Source organism: Oryza brachyantha, chromosome 10 (assembly GCF_000231095.2).
Source record: "Oryza brachyantha chromosome 10, ObraRS2, whole genome shotgun sequence".
In the NCBI taxonomy this organism is placed as follows: Eukaryota; Viridiplantae; Streptophyta; class Magnoliopsida; order Poales; family Poaceae; genus Oryza; species Oryza brachyantha.
The window spans coordinates 2354441-2375307 of NC_023172.2; the positions used below are offsets into that span (position 1 = coordinate 2354441).

The following is a 20867-nucleotide window of genomic DNA, read 5'->3' on the forward strand; positions in this document are numbered from 1 at the left end:
GCTGCAGCCGTCCGTGACACGCTGGCGGAGAAGCGCTCGGCGGTGGCGATGGCGGGGACGGAGGCCTACTTCCGCCGCGCGGATTTGAACCAGGACGTCTCCGCGATGGATCACTTGAAGCTCACCATGACGCGGCTGCTCGACGAGCAGGCGCCGCACGCATGTGAGCAGTCCGACAGGCTTGACCCCATCGCGTATACCTCCTCATGCAGGGCGGCACCGCTGCTGCCGCCGATGATGTTCTCCCCGGCTGTCGCGCGCCCCTGCAGCCCTGCTTGCACATACACATCGATCGATCGGCAAAGCAAAGAAAATATCAATATGTTGCATGTACGCATCGATCGATCGACGAGCAAAGAAAATATCGGCCGGCCGGAGCTCTTCAACGCCCTGCACCTTGTCACCGTGGTGTGGAATTGGGAGAAGTAACAGGAGAGAAATTGGAAGAGAATGGATACAGAGGCTGACACGGGGTCCTCTTGTCTCAGATTAGAGATAATAGATGGAGAGGCTGTTGGAGTAAACAACAAATTCGACTTGACAAATAGAATAGAAAGTGGCCAAATGGACATTTGGAGAGTTGAATTTAGAGAGTCTATTGGAAATGCTCTTAAGCCTAAAATACTAAGCTCGTTTTTAAACCCAAAAGATGGGGACGGGTGTATATAGGGTGTAAGTGGGTCCACCCGCGAATGTACATAGGGTGTAAGTGGGTCCACCTGTGAACCGCTACCCGCTTAATTGGCCTATAAGCGAGTTGGCGGGCCGGCCCAGTTATACCCTTAGGTGTACGTGGTGAAAAGCCCACGTACATCCTCTGGCCTGTTTTTGTTCCTGGCGATTTGATGACGATCGAACGTCTCGTATGGAATCAACTGAAATCTTCAAAAATTTCAGTCAAATGACTCCTAGGCGATAGCGGATAGACACAAGGAACGACACAGAAGGAGACGCAATCACCAAGATGGAGGACCGGGACGACACGGAAGGAGACGCAGTCACTGAAGTGGAGGACTATCCATCAGAGATGCAACTGATAATAGAGAAACAAAGAAGAAAAGATAGTGAAACACATGATTTCAAATCCAGTCGCAATCGTTCGGTTTGCTCCCGTTACGACTGAGGGAAAATGTTAGAGATATAGATACATACGGTCTGAGATAACAGAGCGCAATAGAAACTTTCATGCGTATTCTATAACTCATTTATCGGTTAGTTGTTAGGCAACGTGTGCAACTTGCAGGAGGTGAAGGTTGATCATGATCGATATCAACAATAAGGACTACCGAGAGCTGACAAGTTACGGGTTGCCTTTCAACATGTTGAATCTATATTGGAAAACTATTGTTTTATAACTAAAGTTGCATGCAAAAATGAATACCTACTCTATTATGACATACCTGAATGATTGAATATCATGCTTTTTCTGTAGCCGTTAATTACATATGAGTTCCTCGTCAATTACGACACTACATAGAAATGCTTTATATGCTGCACTTACAAATATTTGAATCAAACAATTTTGTCCACGTGATCAACCCAGAGAGGGTGATCAAAACCTCAGCGTGTGAAGACATGAGCACCGAAAATACCTCTATGATATTGTACACATGTTATAAAACCAAAACCAACAATAATATTTTAGACTGGGGCAGTAAGGAGGATTTGGGTGGTTTCCAGAAATAGTTGTTGCCACCCTAGTCGATTAAGGAGACCGAGCTATATTGATATCCATGAAACGAACCGAGTACGATCATATTTCTGGAAGGGGTTTAGACCTAGCTAAGTTAGTACTGAGCAAAGGTGTGCCGTGGTGAAGTGAAGATTGGTGGCAAGCCCAGCTGTAGGGTAACCCAAAATGATTTAAAATAATTGAACAAGCAACGTGCTGTTCCCAAGTAAGCTAGAAGACTAAATCTTTAACTGAAATAGAGCAAATATTGGGTAAGAAGTAGAGAGCAAACACGAAGTAGAAGTGATGTTAATTTCATCGACAAAATTAAATCGCCCATCACAGGGCAAATTAGATAGTTACAAAATGTTTGGTATATAAAAGCAAAAAATTCCAGACAATTGATATCCATCAAATGTTTCCAGATTATGAACACACAACTGTTAATTAATTAGATAAGCAAGGATATATTGCGCTCTAGGTACCAAGACCATAAGCAGCAGGTGATGCAGATCATCGATCAGTACTTGTAGTCCTTGACATGAAGGCTCTCAGCGGCGCCCTCGCCAAGAACAGCATCACCCTTGTATGTGCCCAGGGTGGCCTCAGAGTTGGCCTTGCACCTCACAAGGAATGCCTCCCTCGCCTTCTCCGTGTTCTCCGTCTTGCCGGCCCATGCCTTGAGCGTGCTCTGCTGGAGGGCGCGCCCGAAGGAGAAGGACAGCGACCATGGCTTCTTGGCGGTGAGCTTGTTCATGGCGTTCAGGTTGACGGTCGCCTCCTCCTCGCTCTGCCCGCCGGAGAGGAAGACGATGGCGGGCACGGCGGCGGGGACGGTCCTCTGGAGGGTGCGGACGGTATACTCGGCGATCACCTCCGGCGCCACCTTCTTGGCGTCGGAGCCCGGGGTGACCATGTTGGGCTTGAGGAGGGTGCCCTCGAGGAGGACGTGGTGCTCGTTGAGCGCCTTGTAGCACGCGGCGAGCACCACCTCCGAGACGTAGGCGCAGCGGTCGATGTCGTGGGCGCCGTCGACGAGGATCTCCGGCTCCACGATCGGCACCAGCCCGTTCTCCTGGCAGACGATGGCGTAGCGCGCGAGGCCCTGCGCGTTGAGGTCGATGGCGAGCTGCGACGGCTCGTGGGCGCCGATCTTGAGGACGGCGCGCCACTTGGCGAAGCGGGCGCCGGCCTCGTAGTACCTGGCGCACTGCTTGCCGAGGTCGTCGTGGCCCTGGGTGGTGGTCTCCCTGTCGGTGCCGGCGACCTCGACGGTGCCCCTGTCGACCTTGATGCCGGGGAGCGCGCCGCCCTCCCTGAGGACGTCGACGAACAGCTTGCCGTCCTTGGTCTTCTGGTAGAGCGTCTCCTCGAAGAGGATCACGCCGCTGATGTACTGGAGGGCGCCCGGGGTGCAGAAGAGGAGCTCGCGGAGGGCGCGCCGGTTGTCCTCGACGTTCTCGACATTGATGCTGGCAAATCGCTTGCCGATGGTGCCCGTGGACTCGTCCGCCGCGAGGATTCCCTTCCCAGGGGTGCCAATGTAGGCAGCGTTCTTGATAAGCTCGTCTGTATAACAGCAAATTATAATTTCAGCAAAAGCAGTTATGTTGCACCATCTTAATTAAACTGATCACTATGAACATAGAAAATTTATTGGGCAATATTTTACTGATATTATTATACTACAAGTAGAAAAAGGATATTTTTATACTTTGTTAATTAATTGATTGGTAGTATTTTGTAATTTCATTTTTTTGCAATAAAGAGAACAATAAAAAGTATGATATTATCCCTTCAAATTTCTACTACACCTAATATTAATATTGTTGGTACTATAATCTAATCACAATAATAGTCGTCCGATAAAAATATATAGATGATATGGATTAAATTGTACCACCAGTAATTAAAATACACCGGAGTTAGCCACAAATTTCTTCGGGCAGAAGAGATTAGAGAGCATGCATGCCATGCAGATCAATATAATTCTGTCACGAGAATACAAGATAATGCATCATTCGTCACAACACAATGCTATCTGTTGATCAGGAGACAAAAATATATACCATCCACCTTAACCTATGACAAAATCATTCGCTGTTTGACAAATAAACAACACATACAACGAGACAAAGCATGCCACTGATATATTATATAGATCCTGAACGGAGAACTTGTCCCAGATCGATCGTATCGTCAAAACTAGATCCAACAAGAACCCAAATGCATGTATGCGACAAAAGCGGCACGAACAGATTCGCAGAGCAGAACAAGAGGATGGAATTAAACGGGACGAATTCGATGAGATCGATGAGACCTTTGTACTTGCCGCAGTAGGCTGACATGGTTGCGATGATCAAATGGAAATGGGGCAAGATAGAGTTTGTGTTAGGCACCGAACCGTGGGAGAGGACGGGAAGCGGCTATGAGGAATGGGGTGAGAAGGGAGACGGCATGTTCTTGGGCCAAGAATGATTTGTGGAGGCATGTGTGTGCACCACGAAATTTTTAGTCCATGAGCAAGAATAGGGTGGTGTTATTAGCTGTACAGATATATATATATAATAATAGGATGTCCATGTCTCTTGATAATGCTATCAATAGTACATGTTTATTGATCAACAGATGGTAATCTCTCCTCTCTCTCTGTTCTCCACCTAGCTAGGGCATCATTACCACTTAATTGATTTTGATGGGATAGCTCGCTCGTGCAGACATGCATGATGACAGTGCCTATGTATAAGAGTGTGGGTAAATCAATAGACTGTGATGAAGATGTCTCGAACTGATGCAGATGAGAGAGAAAATAAATAGAGAAAAATAATCTACCGGCTGGAAAAAATATTAGATAGGACGGATGATTAATTTTCACTTGATGAACAAAGTCTGGAATAATTGGAACGAAATCGGGGAAATTTATCTCTACTATTAAATCTTCTGAATTGAATTTTAATCGCACACATTTTGGAGAGTCGAGGATACAGGGAAAATGGATAAAGGAATTATTCTTTTTTGAAACCAGTGAAGTTAGGAAATTTGGCAATGAACCTAATTACAAACAAAAAGTTGACAAACACTTAATTCTAAGAAATACCATCAATAAGTGCGAGTTCTAAATATCATTGTACAAATAATTTTCTAAGAAATATCATCGCTATTAGAGTACTGTCAGCATTTCTCCGTTAAGTGCTATAATATGAATAGTGTATTTAACAGCAGAGGTAGCATGCATTTTATTTGCAAGACTAGATTAAATTAACTTCTATATAAATTAAATTCATTCATGCACTGAGTGAACTTTATCTAGACTAAACTGACAAGATCTGGCTGAATTCGAACAAACGAAAGCACCAGCAATTTTATATACAAATACAAATAATACATTCAGGTTCCAATTTTAGCTCAGAATTCGCTGAAGTGTCGAATAAGCAAGCTACTGAATCACTAGTCAACCATGATTCTTCAATCGAATCAGTAATCTCTCTCTCAACAGAAACAAGAACTGAAACTTGTCCTCCAAATGGATTTCAAATTTGGTTGGATAAACAGAGAAACAAGAAATGAAGCGTATCCTCTCTTTGAACAAGAAATCAGAGCAGGAGAGGAGAAACAAGAATAAGGGTTGACCTCAGATCTATAAGAGGACGGAGCGGAGGAGGAGGAGGAGGAGGAGGAGGGCATCGCTTGTCATGCGAAACGGAGGTGGTGTCTCGTCGGGAAGGGTTTTAGCGAGCAGCGCTCCCAAGAGAGAGGGAGCAGCAAGGGCTTGCCAGGGAGAGGATCACCAGCTGCTCTTGTCGGGTACAGCAGCGCCCGCTGCATCTCGTGGGGAAGGAAGGCCAGTGGGAATTTTTAGACATGTGACATGCCAATATGCCATTTATCCACGTGGCACCCAATGTGACAACTTATATGGCCTATCGAGTAGCTAGGTCTAATATATACTTAATCCATTTTATATTATAAGACGGGACATTTAACTTCTCTTGCCACTCTTACAAATGACTGATAACATATTTGCCACCCGCTGTCTATGACATGTAGGCCCCCATGTGTCTATGACATGTGGATCCAATGACAAATATGTTATCACCATTTGTAAGAGTGGTAAAAAGTTAATTATTCCATCAAAGTAGAAAAAAGGTCTTGATGCCCCGGATCTATACTTCATATATAGCTCTTACCCACTAGCTATAAAACTCAACATGCAAATATGACATGTTATCATCCACCGGCAACTATTACATTTAAAGCTCATGTAAGCATGCTACATAAGCTCAACATGCAAACATGTTATAAAACTCAACATGCACACATTCTATGTCATCACGCACTAGGCCACTAGCAACTATTATATTTAAAGCTCATGCAAGTATGCTACATAAGCCTAACATACAAACATGGCATGTCATAAGCCATTAGCAACTATTATATTTAAAAGTTTATGTAATCATACTACATCATATATAATTTATTAGTATCTAAAGATTAATATGCAACAATATGAAATCATCATATCTTTATTATTTTCATAATAATTTTTTTGAACAAAAGAGAGTGGGGGAAGCCCCCACGGTATAAAGATTTTATAGATAAAGCAGCAGACAGTTAGACCAAGCGACCCAAAATTACAAAGCATTAATCCATGACTAAACAACATTTTGATGCACTTCTCTTCTAGGATAAAATTGAAGGTTGAATGCTTTGGAAAATCAAGCATTTCGTTCCTTCTAGATATTCCAAGATGCTAGTAAGAACAACTCTATGAAGCATGGATTGGTGAATGCATTCTTTTGACTTTGAATCATCTAATGGAATTCCATATTACTTGGACATCCCCAACCTAAAGCTATCCAGCTTAACCCAAGGAATGTTTTCTTGATTGTAGAATTTGTCCAAGCGCCTCAACAGCAACCAAATATTCTTAATGCGAAGGTTGATAACCCTAAGCCCTCCTTTGTTTTTAGGGCTTACAGACCTTAGACCAAGCAGCAAGCGACTTTTTTGTTGACATCAGCTCTTTCCCCACCAAACACAATGCCTTCTTGCTCTGTCTATTGATGTAATCACTAAGACTGATAAGGATAGAGAGCACATGTAATAAGTTGACAGAGAAGACAACGTGTAATTAACTAAAGTTAACTGATCCCCATATGAAAGAAAAGTCAAGCTTGCTGTGAATCTTATCTCAATTCTATCAGGGGAAAAATCAACCACCTTTGGGTATGTTGTTCCTAATGGCAAACCCAAATAAGTGAAAGGGAGAGTGCCTACTATATTGGTCGTAAGACAGGATTCCATGCTGACATATAATTCGATATATATATATATATATTATACACAGAGAGAGAGAGGGGGGTTGCGATTAGGCCATGACCCATTTTTTTTCTGGTATAATATTTAATTTTAATTATATAGAGAAAATGTTGATTATTAAATGTTGTTGAAAGTTATATCTATAGTGTTTTAAGTGTTCAAAAAAACATTAGTACTTACAAAAATATGTACAAACTTTAGAATATATAATATTACTTTTTATAGTTTATTAATTTGAATGCATTGAAATAATAGAAAGTGATTTTTGCATACATTTTGTCCTACACGTATCTTTCATCCTAGGCGTCATGTTAGAATCTTCACTTAAAGTAGAGATTCCTTTTATAACATTGTTAATTAGACTATTAGTATCAACCAATCATAATTTATGCATTAGTACGTGTGACCCTAAGGGCACGTACAAAGGGCTCTCATTGCCGTCTCAATCGCTGCTCGCTCGCTGACATGGAAACTAGAGAGGATAGGAGAGAGAAAAGTGGTTGTTTTGCATGGAGTCAGCAAAACATCGACTCTTGGCGTATAAAACGAGTAGAGACAACTAGAAAATCTGCTTCGTACTTTTTCTGACTCTAATCAGAGGCGCTAATCAAATGGAATGTGAACAGAGAATTAATTACCCTGTAATAATGAAGAGTCAGCTTCAAAGACTATCCTTTGTATGAGGAGTTTTTTCTAGTGACGTGGCTTGAGATAAAGTCCATAAGGTTCTATCATTGAACATGACCTAATAGGACTTAATAGAGCTCCCATCCATTACATTTAATAAGTCAGTATTAAAACTAAATATTTCATTTAACATTGTTCTTAAGTTTTTGCTCTTCTAAGTTGGCCAATGTTGACTTTTGAAAATCCATTTGCTTTCAAATTAAAAAAAATAAAAATTTACCTTTATGATTGCCAAAGCTTCCATGAAGGGGGATATTGAAGAACCATAGTGTGTTTTTGTACTTTTTGTGATTAAAAGTTGACGGTCTCGGAGTGCGTGTGTGTTGGACTAACACAAAGTCAGGTTGGCAGCATATGTGCTCGTACAGTCATACGGTCATGGTGTTTCACCCGTGTGCAGCAGTGTTGGTGTTCGAGGTCAATCTTGGACAATGGCAGGTTAGGATTAGACTCGGGGTTGACACCAGATCCTCCTTAGGGACATGTGGCGCACCAGGATTGGTGCAGGTGAAATGTTCGATGAGTGCTTGTGATCATCCGAGGAGGGAGTAGGATTTTGTAGTCATTTGTTTGCCGGGTAGTTGTGACACAATCTAAGACCGTAGAGATCCGATCAGAGTGCTCTAAATTCCCTAGAGCCAGGGTTTTGCTCTAGGTTTAATTCTATCCTTTTGCATATTGTGTCTATCCACCTCTAGGCTATAAATAGAGGGTGAGAGTCCTTTTGTCCAATTCACCTTCGAGAGAAAGAAAGAGATGCCTATATGGCTTTGCTAAGAGAATAGTCTGTATTAGATTTAATCCTTCCTTATCATTTCAATCATTCCTCTTGTATTTGTTTGTGATGTAAACTCTCTTGACTAGTTATATGAACTGAATTCGGAGCAAATTTTTGTCACGTGATTTTTTCCGTGCAATTTAAATTCCACATTTCTTTTACGCATTGGTTTGCTACCTCCTTCATGAGTTTCTTTTCCTATCCTTATCTTATGGATCTTCTTGCGATGATTTGGGAGACTGCCTATTGAATTGTTTGTGCAATTTGTTAACATTGGTCGGATCCCCATGATTAGCAAGAGTTTAAATAGTTTTTGAACAAATTTGAGGGTATGTATACTACTATCGATTCACCCTCTCTCCCAAGCCGGGCTCTTGACATTTAGTCAGATTCTTCCTGATTTGTGGAAGCTTCTCTGGTCGAGATCGTAGCATCGCTCTTGGTACACTACTACAAAAGGGTAATTCTTTGGCGGCCATAATCGGTTTCCACTAATAGGTTTAGCAATCACTAGGGATCAAAGGTAAGAGAAAAGGACACGTGAATTATATTCGTTTAGAACATCAATACTCTTGTTTATGTTATTCCTCACATTTCTAGTTATATTTTTATGATTGAAAAAAGTCTGTCCGACATGCATCTTCTTATTCACATCATTATTTGTGGCTATCTAGTCCTGTGGGTTGTTGATCTGACTATTCTTACTAGTTGTAAGTTTCCTCATATGAAACTTTACTATTTGTTTTATTCCTTAGTACTCTTTGACAACTTCTTGCATGTAGCCAAACAAATCTCTTTTGTTCATAGCTTGGCATGGTATGGGTAGCTAGACATGCATGTTTTTTGAAGTTCTCATATTGCGAGAACAAAAAGCGGTATCGACTGTCTTCACATTACTTGTGCATGTATTCTACTTTTTGAATGCAACATTATTTCGATCGTGATCGAATAAACATATCGTATGTTTTCCACAGATCAATTAATCTTAGATATCAGCTAATTCTTGACTGAGGATAACTGTCATGATCGAATGAGTTAATGCTGGAATATATTGCATGGTTTTCCTGGCCATTTTCTACGACCTAGGACCTTACATGTTCAAAGCTATATCACGTATTAACCTATTTTTTGATTTTTTTAATAATTCTTTAGATGATATACAAATAATAAAAAGGTATATATTAAAAGTTTTAAAAAAGTTTTTTTATAAGCAGTACAAGATTCAGATAATGATCGTATATATTCATAGATGTTATATTAATCATCCTATGTGGCATCATTAACTCAAGAAAAACGTGGTTGTTGTCTCTTCATTCTTTATATATTGCACTGTTTTAGAGAAAAACGTCATGTATTATTCTATACCACTAATCCAATGGTGGTCAATGATTGCTTGCATGCAATTGAGAAGAAGTAAAATCTACTACAGTGCAGTGATTAGGAGAAAGTCGCTTTTGCGGCTCATGAACTAATGGGACCTGCCTTTGCTTGGTGGAATAATTTTATAGCAACTCGCACTACAACAACAAAGGTACAATTGAGCAGAGTTCTACCATAGGTTCAAGAAAGCTCACATGCCAGATTGACTAGTGGCACAAAATAAAAGAGTTATGTGCCCTTCAATAGGGAAATAGAACTATCACAGAATAACTGCATGAGTTTAATTGCCTAGCGTGTTATGCTCTAGAGGATGTATGCACTGATGCTGAAAGGCAAGAAAACTTTCTAGCAGGTTTGGACAATAACTTTGAGAAGCTAGTCGATAAGGCCATTCGTCAGTAAGACCAGCACAGTAAGATGGTCGCAAGAGGAAAACAGTGCAGTTTAAAGCTTACCAAGGAAACAATCGAAAGTAGTGTTTCCAATTCGGACAATAGTAGGGACCCTGTACACTGATTGTTTGCAAGCACTGTCCATACAATCCAAGCAATTTCGAACAAGGCAACAACAGTGGAGGACAGTCTCAACGTTCACCAGCACCGCATCAGTCCACGACACCAACTGCTTGCTCTCCAACGGCACCAACAAATCAGTCTCTACCAGCTAAGACTCCAAAGTGAAGCCTGGAGTCTACTTCAATTGCAATGAACCCGGACACTTCACCAACCAGTGCCCCATGCAAATACGCAGCGGTCAAAGTCTCGTGCAAGCCTGCATCAACCATGCATCAGCCATGAAAGCTTAAGCAGCACCAGGTGGTGTTTGGTATGTTTCCTGTGAACTCAATACCTTCTACAATGTTATTTGGTTCTGGTGCTACTCATTCTTTTATTTCCAATCAATTTGTGGGAAATAATGGGTTAAGAAGAGAACAGTTATAGAATTCGATACGGGGTAATACCATATGAAATAGTGTGACGTCTGTCTACTATAGCCCCTTAGTGTCTATAGAAATCCAAAGATCACACTTTCTAGTCAATCTTATCCTTCTCGAATCCAAAGTCTTTGATACCATTTTAGGAGCAATAGACTGTGCTAACCGTACTGTCAAGTTGACAAAAGAAAATGGAGAAGTAATCACTCACAAGTTGCCAGAGTCAGCAAAAGTTGGAAGCCAGCTTGAATCAGTAGTGGAAGAAGCACTGCCATCAAAGCCAGTTGAGAATCTTCGAAAGTGGGAGGATATTCCCGTGGTCAATGAATATCCAGAGGTGTTTCCCGATGATGTCACAACCATGCTACAAAGAGAGAGATCGAGTTCCATATCGATTTGGTGCAAGAGACCGTACAGAATGGCAACAAAAGAGATGACAGAAGTTAAGAAGCAAGTTGATGAGCAGTTGGAGAAAGGATACATTTGACCGAGTACTTCACCTTGGGGTACTCTAGTTATCTTTGTGGAGAAGAAATATAAACCAAGAGAATGTGTGTCCACTATCGGGCCTTAAATGAAGTCACTATCAAGAATAAGTACCATATACCGAGGATTGATGATTTGTTTGATCAGTTGAAAGGAGCAATAGTGTTTTCCAAAATTGATCTTTGGTGTCGATACCATTAGTTGAGAATTCAGGAGGAAGACATCACTAAGATAGCATTCACTACTCGTCACGGTTTGTACGAGTGCACAGTGATGTCGTTTGGACTCACTAACACCCCAGCCTTCATGAACCTCATGAACAAATTGTTTATGGAGTATCCGGATAAGTTTGTCATGGTTTTCATCCATGATATTATCGTCTACTCCAAGACAAAAAGAACGTGAGCAACATCTCCGGATAGTGTTGGAGAAATTGAAGGAGCATCAACTTTATGCTATGTTCAGTAAGTGTGATTTTTGGCTACGTGAAGTTAGGTTTTCGGTAATGTCATCAATGCTCAAGGTGTAGCAGTGGATCCAACTAATCTGGAGTCAGTTACTAAGTGGACCCTACCAAAGACAGTTTCTCAAATTCAAAGTTTCTTGGGATTAGCGGCGTACTACCGTATGTTCATCAAGAACTTCTCCCAAAATTGTCGAGTGCAGCCAAAGCTTTCAAGAGCTCAAAGAGAAGTTAGTAACAACACTAGTGTTGTTCTTGCCATATCAGACAAAAGACTTTAAAGTGTATTGTGTCACATCCAGGCTTGGACTAGGATGTGTGTTAATGCATGAAGGAAGGTAGTCGCATATGCTTCTCACCAGTTGCGACCTCATGAGCTGAATTATCCTACTCATGATTTGGAGTTAGCATGTAGTGGTTCATGCCTGGAAAATTAGGCGGTATTACCTCATTGGCAACCCATATGAAATCTACACGAATCACATGAGTCTAAAGTATATTTTCACTCATCCAGATTTGAATTTGCGTCAACGAAGATGGTTAGAGTTGATCAAAGACTATGTTTTGAGCATCCATTTATCATCCCAGCATGGCCAATGTTATAGCAGACACACTTAGCTTGAAGAGCTATTGTAGGGTTTCTTTAGCAGCAAGAGTCTATGCGCAACTGCAAAATGATTTTGAGTGGTTGAACCTAGGTTTGGTTTAGAAAGGCTCTGTGGCTACCCTAGAGATTCAACCAATGCTCGTGGAACAAGTTCATCAACCTCAAGCTAATTATCCAGAGATACCAAACTCAAGAAAAACATGAGAGTGGGCAAACCTTGTGATTTTACCGAAGATAACACAGGGACGATCTAGATAGGTAAAAGGTTGTGCGTGCTAGACAATAAGGAATTGAAGGAATTGGTACTCCAATAAGCCCACAAAATCCAATATTCAATTCACCCCGGAAGCACTAAGATGTACCAGGATCTCAAAGAAAACTTCTGGTGGGTTAGTATGAAGAAATAAATAGTAGAGTTCGTCGCCTTGTGTGATGTTTGCTAGCAAGTAAAGGCAGAGCACCAGAGACCAGCTAGACTACTTCAACCTCTCAAGATTCCAGAGTGGAATTGAAAAGAAGGTGAAATGGATTTTATCACTGGATTGCCACGAACGGCGACAGTCCATGACTCTGTCTAGGTAATCATGGATCGTCTCACTAAAGTGGCACATTTCATTCCAGTGCATAGTACCTACTCTAGGAAGAAACTCGCCATGATCTACCTAGCAAGAACCATCTGTTTACATGGAGCATGCAAGAAGATCCCTCATAGGTATGTTTTAACGTTGTTACTGAAAATTAACCGTCATGTTACTGTATATTTGTCTTCGTGTTACTGCACAAATCCTGTGAGATGATGGATGGGTTTAGGTAGACATGGGAAGCCAATAACGAGGTTGACTCACAGGGGAAACCCTTTGACTAGCCTTTAAATAAGGTGGGGGGTGATTTTTAGGCCTTACAAAGAGAGTGAGAGATGGGATGATAGGTCTTGAAAGGTCTTAGAAGAAAAGAGTATAGATTAGAGTAAGAAGGGGCATAGATTAGTGCTTCTCTATATATGTATATAACAGAACAAAGAAAATAATCAACTGTTTATATTACTACGGGCTACATAATTCATAAGATATAACTTTAAAACAACAATACAAAATATTACTATATAAATCCTTTAGTAATCTATGTAATTCTCCCTTTCTTTCGAGTGTTTCATTCATCTTACCCAATCACTTATTCATGCCCTGTTACAATGTAGTTGCCTTTTTATCAGTAATAATAATATTAAGATTGCGCAAAACATCATACCGGCGATTACTTGACCCATGCAAGGAATATTGACACTCGGTAGTTCACATCAACGCCTTGATCGTTATTATTTTCTGTAGTTGGCACGGTTGGCTTCAAGAATCTCGCTAATCACACGCTTGAGAGCGAGCTCCTCCGTAATCATTCCTCCGTGTGTCACATTGGCGATCTTCACGGACTTGAAGAAACTTTGCTCCGGATTGTCTCCGATCATCGTGTCCAGCGCCAGCGCGCTGGCCAAGTTGATAACTCCGTCCCCGTCGCCGTACACCACCTCCGGCGCCTTGCTGAAGTCGCCGTCCCAGTACACCAGTTGCTCCGGCGTCGCCACACCGACGCCGTTGATGGCGGTCGTTGGCACCCGCGGCGCCCCGAGGCCCAGCGTCACCGGCAGCGCCCTGGCACGGTACAGGCCGATCTCCTCGTCGGAGAAGCCGACCGCCGCGAGGAACTCCGCCATGTCGTGAGCGGAGTAGTTCCTGCGCCGCGTCACCACCAGCGGCGCGTCGCCGAACACCGCGGGCGACGGTACCGGCAAGAACGCGGTCGCGTAGCTCCGCGCCGTTCTCGCCATCGACAGCGGCGGCGCGGACGCCGAGGCGGCGAGGCTCCCCAGCGCCACCACCACCCCGCCGGCGCCGGTGGAGGTCATCACCAGGTGCTTGACATGCGCCGTGCTCCGCGTGAGGAACTCCACGGCCATGACGCCGCCGAAGCTGTGCGTCACGAGGATGGCCGGCTTGCCGCCGTTCTTCCTGCTCGCATGCTCGAGAAGCCGCCTGAGGTCGGCGACGAACGAGGAGAACACCGTGGCGTTCTTGCCCGGCGGCGCCGGCGCGTAGCGGAAGTCGTACGGTGCGCCGAAGAGATTCACTCCTTCCTTGTAGCCAACCCCTTCCAGTGCCCTCACTACCTTGGCCATACAATTATCTCTGCCAGATTAAATTACAGCTCTCAAGTGATTAATTTAACCATGTTGGGGTTTAGGCAAAGAGAAACAGTTATTGCACACAAAAGAAACCAATTCAACATTTAATTTCACTACACACCCTGTTTACTTTTTTTGTAATTAAACTATACTAACTATGGTGTAGTTACATTATAGAAATTTTCTGCCAATGTTAGATAGGTTGTCACTAGAGTATCACGGTCGATGCCTACATAAGAACGGTTGAATAATGTTTAGGTAAACTAAGTACGCTAGTATACATAAACGCACATATCTGAAAGACTGAAACCATTCGTCAATATCCGTTCATTTAGAACGAATACTAAAAGTAATATCTCAACTAATTCGATTAAATCTGTCTGTGAAAATTATTAGATTAATAATAGTTGTTTTTTAATGAAAGTAGTTATTCCTTTTTTTATTATAACTAAATTATGGCCCACATGTCGCAAAAGTATTTTAATTAAAAAAATTATAATAACTACCATGGCTTTGTGTTCGTTTTTGGCAAATACCGATCTGTTATTAACACGTGGATCGTCATGATGGTAACAAATTCAGCACTTACTAAATTCACTATCCTAGTTTTAGTTTGAGTACTTATTAACAGCAGCTAGCTTCAGACTATAAAATGATAATGATCACCAAATGTTGAGCAAAATTCATGTCAGATGCAGTACGACCTAAATGAGCTAGCAAAAAGCGCAGTAATTGCACAGTACGTGTGGGATATATGTCATATACTCCTTCCACTCTAGGATACAGACATTTCTGTAGTTTAAATTTTACAGTATATCGCAGTATAAGCATTTATATACACTAATTTTCATGATTTAAACCAATCCAATGGATTCTAGAGATAATAGGACACTTGGAGAGACAATCTAATCGATCTAAAATTCGAATATTAACCACTAAAATAACTAAAAATGAATCTTCTGATATCTTTACTATCTATGCTTAAAACAAATTTGAAATGGTTATATTTTGCTATCTCATTGATAATGCCACCAATAAATGTCAAGCACGTTACTTAATTTAATTACCTAAACTTAACAAGGCTAGCAAAGAGCAACAGTAATTGTATACAGTACATGGTGCCTTACTTTCCTAAGTGGTTGCCGAAGCCGCGGGTGGTGCCGAACGACACGACGCGGGTCCGGACGCCGGCGACGTTCCGGTAGTCGCCGCGGCCGGCGTCGTACACCAGCCGCAGCTGGTCCGCGTAGCACGGCGCCGCTCTGGGTTCCCCCAGCGCGGTGCCGTTCTCCCATAGCCGGAACCACCGCTTCTTCCCGTCGCGCGCGGCGGCGCAGCCCGCCGTCGGCGGCGGCGGCGGCTCGTAGTCCTCGCCGAGCCTCGCGTCGATCTGGCTGCAGGTGTAGCCCGGCAGCAGCACGACCGGGTGGAGGGCGTCGTCTGCACGGCGCAGCGGCGGCGGGGTGCTGCCGCCGCCGTCGCTGAGGAGGAAGAGCCAGGTGGAGGCGAGCAGGAGGAGCGGAAGAGAGCGGCGACATGGTTGCGCCGCCTCCATTGTGGCAGCTTGGTTCATTGTTTCGAGGACGTACATTATCCATTATATTGTGGTAGTGTTTGCTGGTTACTCATCCCGTCCGTTTACTTGTAGTGATACGTCCTATCATTATAAAAATTTAAAATTATAAGTCATAATAAAAGATTTTATTAAAAAACAAACAATAATAGAGTAATAAAAATTATGGGGTAATCATTTGGCTTATTTAGGGTAAAAGACAACGGACATACTTCGAAATAAAAGATAATTTATATACACGTTACTCATGATCTTAAAGACATGACTGAAAAAACTATAATGAAAAAATTTTAAATCTACAAATTTATAGTTAAAAATTTAAATTTTAACTCGTAAATATAAGCAAAAACGTAAAGATACAACTGCCAGTGTATATTTTTGAATAATACGGATATCGTAGGACACCAAAGTTAATGGTGTAAAAAAATTAAACAAAGATAGATGGTAGATTTGATACAGATTGGCTTACAGTGACACGTGAAGTCGTGAACAAGCATTGATTGTGCTGTGGCAAGAAAGTGACCAGGAGATGCGTCTCTTGAGGATCTCCCACTCGGGCCAGGGGCTTCAGCCCCTACTTTATCTGTGCGAGTGAGTTTCTGGCGTAACTAAAGAGAACGAAAAGTTAGAAATAGTTTTTTTTCGTCTATTCTCTTCTTATATTTTTTTTTTGATCCGCCACGTTGAAACAAACCGTGCAGACTCGTTGATGGACTTATCGCTGAGACAGCTCTGTATTCGTCGCATCCATCTCGGCACCCACACATGGACCCAAGATCAGTACACTGCTAAATATTCAAATCAACTTCTTTGAGAGCGAGTGGTCTGCTCCTTTACCATTCGTACTGGTTATTGATGTTGTAGTTCTTTTTTTCTCCCTTAACAAGGCTATGATCTGTTGGGACGTCGTTGTTAACAAATTTCCTGCGTGCGTGCCATATATTTTAGTTACATAATTAAGTCAAAGTATGTCTTTGTTTATGTTAGATATCAATTTTTAGATTCGCGCGGGCCGGGCCTGCCTGTTGGTGACGATCTCTGAACGCAGCAGCTGTGGCAAGGTACAGAATGGGATTTGTTGAAGAACAGATAAAGCAGAGCAAAACAGAGGAACTGAGGGTAAGTCAAACCATATATTTATAAATAAAAAATAATTTGTGAATAAAATTTTTATATACGTATTTTTAGTAATCTAAAACTTAAAGCTAAATAATAAATTACGATGAAAATCACCAAAATCAACTTCAAAATTAATGTTAAAAATTAAAATTTGGGTTATAAGAATAAGTAGAAGCGAAAAAATAAAGACGTGAAACATAAAGAAATAGTTGAGTATATCAACTAATTACCTTCACTATCTTTCTTTGTAGTCCGAGCGTGTACGAGGGAAACTAAAAAAACATAATAAGCAAGCCAAGGTAAAAACGTGCCATCCATGGTCATGTAATCTTGGCCACAACTAAACCCACAGAACGTACTACACAACAATACAAACTCGTCTGCGGCGAGCGGAGAAGTAAGAGGGTATTTAGTTACCTACATGTGGGTTGGCTGGTACCAAGGAAGAAGGGATATGATTGTTTGCTTGGCTACACGCGCATGGAAGCCTCCATAGGCGGGTGCAAAACTATGTCAAAACCAGGTTGAGGAGGAACGCTCAACTCGAGCTTTACTCCTCGGCTAGGCCCATCCCATGCAAACGCGAGTGCAGGTGTGGGTGCGCCGATGCATCCACAGACCTCAGGTGGTACGTCCGCGTCAATGGGCTGGTCCAACAACACGGATATGGTGGAGAGCCGATCTAGCCCTCATGAATGCATCGGCTGCACCAGCGCTGACACTCATGCCTGCATTGAATGGGCTTAGCCGAGGGACAACATTTGATGGGCTTGGCCGATAGGTGAAGCTCGAGTTTAGTGTTCCTCGTTAGCCTAACTCTAATGCCATTTTGATGACGACATCAACGCAATAGATACATCCACACCTCGAACAGTACAACTTCCTAGTCCTATTACCCGCGCTCGTGCACGTCAACTCAACTATCAGGTGAGCTCTTTCTTGAGTTCATGTTCATCTCCTTTATATCCCAGAGACGCGTGCACTATTGTTATGCTCAGGAACGATGGAGAGGACCCAACGGAGCAAGGATTCGCGCGGGTGGATTTGGACTGCAGGACAGCGGCAACTTCTAACAACCGCCACAACTTCATGCGAACTCCGATTTGGGCGTTCAAGTACTTCATGAAAAGCTTATCAAGTCTACTTTCAAATGGATCTGACTCCATCTCGTTGTCTTTTCTAGATCAACCACTATTGCTGTTTTACTTTGGACTTTTTTTATGTCCATGGGTGTTGCGTCACCTCTTTTGGCCCAATGGGCTGTGTACAAGTTGGGCCCATTAGGGGTGCGTCCCAGGGTTAGGTCACGACCCTGTGGTCGTGCTCTACCCCTATTTATACCCTGGGCGCCACCTCAAACGGTGGGTTTTGTTTCTGCGAGTTAGGTTTTGCTACTTCCTTGTACACATGTGTGTTGGCGCAACCACTCGGATACTTGTTCACAGAACCCCACCTTAATAATCATTCATCTCGCAAATGAGTTGCTTATTTACTTGTTCTTGCTAGTTCTTCGATTGCTCACAGGACAAGTGCCCTCGTGGCTGGCGTCACGCACCGCAAGATCACGGTGACCATTGGAGGTGGTATATCGGTTGCTATGGCGCAACGTTCTTGGACAGCTGTAGTCGAGCCATGAACGTCATCTCCACTTCAATCGAGTTATCCTCTCATCGAAAGATTGGGCACCAAAAAGAAACCCCCGTGGGTCTTCATCACATTTTTGCACCTGCCCGTGCAGTCTCCCGCGTGCGTGCAACCAAACACTCATCTCTATTGGTGTAAGTCAACTCACGTGTAGGCAACAAAACACCCTCTACACTAACAAAATCTCTAGCAGAAAATAACGAACTCCTGCCATGCAAGGAAGTGATGTGGAGGCCTCCTCGACACATCGAACTCGCAACCAAGCCATCGATCAGAGCTCCTCACTGTAAGTGATGGTGAACAGTACGGCCACCGGCAGGAGAAGGGCAGGAATGATGCTGAGGATGATGAAGAAATTGGAGGACGGCCCAAGAGTATTCGTAGGAGTAACCCAAGAGTGAATGGGCATGAATGGGCCGTGTAAGCAGTGGGTTGTGTGTGTGATGTTCTATAGCCAAGCTAGCAACAACAGATGGAAGAGAGACTATATATGTAAGACAAACTCTGTAAGATGGGTTGGCTTTGATTCTATCGCTGAATGCAACGGCGGCGGCGCGGAGGATTCAGTTGAATCTCCGGCGAATTATCCTTGCGTGTTCTTACTTGTTCATGTGAGTGTGTATCCATTCTTCTGATACCCTAATGTTAGGGAAATAGACGTATAACCGAGAAACAGATTTAACATGGAAACCCTTGCGGGAAAAACCACGGGCGCCAACTGGCAATAACCACTATGAGGTGATGATTACAATAGCCTACTCCTAGTAGGAAAGGGCTAGAAGAAACCTAGTAGGAAAGTAGTAATATAATCCAAATACATTACAGATAATAATTCGGATCATATCTCTAACAATCTTCACCTTGAGACGAATTCCCTTGTAGCATAAAAATTAAAATCACCAGAAACCTCATATAGATAAAATCACCTTGCGGCAAATAGTCTTTTGGACTATAATAAGCACGAACCAAACTTTGAGGACAACGAGAATCTCGCTTGGTTTGAACAGGAGCAGTATCATACTTTAAATTCGCAAGGGGAATAAAACCCTAAACCTGTTGGTATAAATTGGTGGAACCTAACAGATATACGAACCAAAACGAAGTACTTGAATCTCCTGATAAACCTCATGAAAAATTGGTCATGTGCTCATAGCAGTTCCTCTGAAATCACGTGATCAAAACAAGAGCATTGAGTAATACTTCAAAACTCGCCATAGGATCAAATCCTAAAGTTATTGGTATAAATTAGGGGAACCCAACAGAACAGCGAAACGAAGTATTGAAATCTCGTGGGAAATTTGATCAAAGTGATAAACAGGAACGAAAATCTTCTTGATGAATTATTTTTTCCCTTCCAAACACTAGCTTGTAGAACAAAAGTCAGTAGATCGAAGGGCGCCAATGTTGACGTCAGAAATCGATCTGGTCTAACGAACCAGCCAGCGATGGCAGATTTGCAAATTCTCATCAGAACCTTTCATATACTGAAACTGATCTTGTCATCAAACATCTCAATGTCAATTTTTGGTAGACACGTTCGAGAAAAATTGCAGATCAAAATATGATAGGTTCAACAGAGAAAGAAAATCTTCTGGCCAGATAAAAATCAGGGCACAAGCACATGCAATCCACACCTTGGTGCAGCAGGATAAAAACCAACGATGCTGCTTGCTGCTGCAGTGTCCTGCTGCGCGTGCAACACACTGTTCCTGCTTGGCTGATGTGTGCGTCCGATGCAGGGACGGACGGGCGCGGCTGCCTTGTACTGCAGCTGGTGGCCGTCCTCGAGGAGAAGCGACGATCGCTGCTGCTGTGCCGTGACAGGAGATGCATGACGACGACGCGGCCGGCTGAAACGCACGACAACGAACGGGACAATCTACGCCCGTTGGATAAAAGTGCCGACGGCCGAAGAACAGATCGAATAGCTCTAATACCATTTTTTAGGGAAATTGAGGCATAATCGAGAAGCAGATTTAACGTGAAAACCCTTGCGGAAAAAAACCACGGGCGCCAACCGGCAATATCCACT

At 42.7% G+C, this 20867-nt stretch overlaps 2 protein-coding genes across 2 annotated transcripts; both read right to left on the minus strand.

Annotated features, from left to right (window-relative positions):
* Positions 1 to 2028: 2028 nt before the first annotated feature.
* LOC102701380 (fructose-bisphosphate aldolase 2, cytoplasmic-like) lies at positions 2029 to 4178 on the minus strand. The gene is made up of 2 exons (XM_006661590.3): positions 3993 to 4178; positions 2029 to 3241 (listed from the first exon to the last, which is right to left on the minus strand). The coding sequence occupies exons 1-2, from the start codon at positions 4018 to 4020 to the stop codon at positions 2193 to 2195; spliced, it is 1077 nt and encodes a 358-aa protein (XP_006661653.2). The 5' UTR covers positions 4021 to 4178; the 3' UTR covers positions 2029 to 2192.
* A 9300-nt stretch (positions 4179 to 13478) lies between these two features.
* On the minus strand, positions 13479 to 16088 carry LOC102715885 (lecithin-cholesterol acyltransferase-like 1). Its single transcript, XM_015841447.2, has 2 exons — positions 15627 to 16088; positions 13479 to 14503 (listed from the first exon to the last, which is right to left on the minus strand). Exons 1-2 carry the CDS (start codon positions 16070 to 16072, stop codon positions 13639 to 13641), a joined length of 1311 nt encoding a protein of 436 aa, XP_015696933.2. The 5' UTR covers positions 16073 to 16088; the 3' UTR covers positions 13479 to 13638.
* Between the last annotated feature and the right edge of the window lie 4779 nt (positions 16089 to 20867).

Coding starts and splice junctions, on each gene's coding strand:
- LOC102701380 (XM_006661590.3), bottom strand. CDS start 4,020: ATGTCAGCCTACTGCGGCAAGTACAAAG. Junction 3,242..3,992: donor CTACTGCGGCAAGTACAAAG/GTCTCATCGATC, acceptor GCTGTTATACAG/ACGAGCTTATCAAGAACGCT.
- LOC102715885 (XM_015841447.2), bottom strand. CDS start 16,072: ATGAACCAAGCTGCCACAATGGAGGCGGCGCAACCATGTCGCCGCTCT. Junction 14,504..15,626: donor TTCGGCAACCACTTAGGAAA/GTAAGGCACCAT, acceptor TTAATCTGGCAG/AGATAATTGTATGGCCAAGG.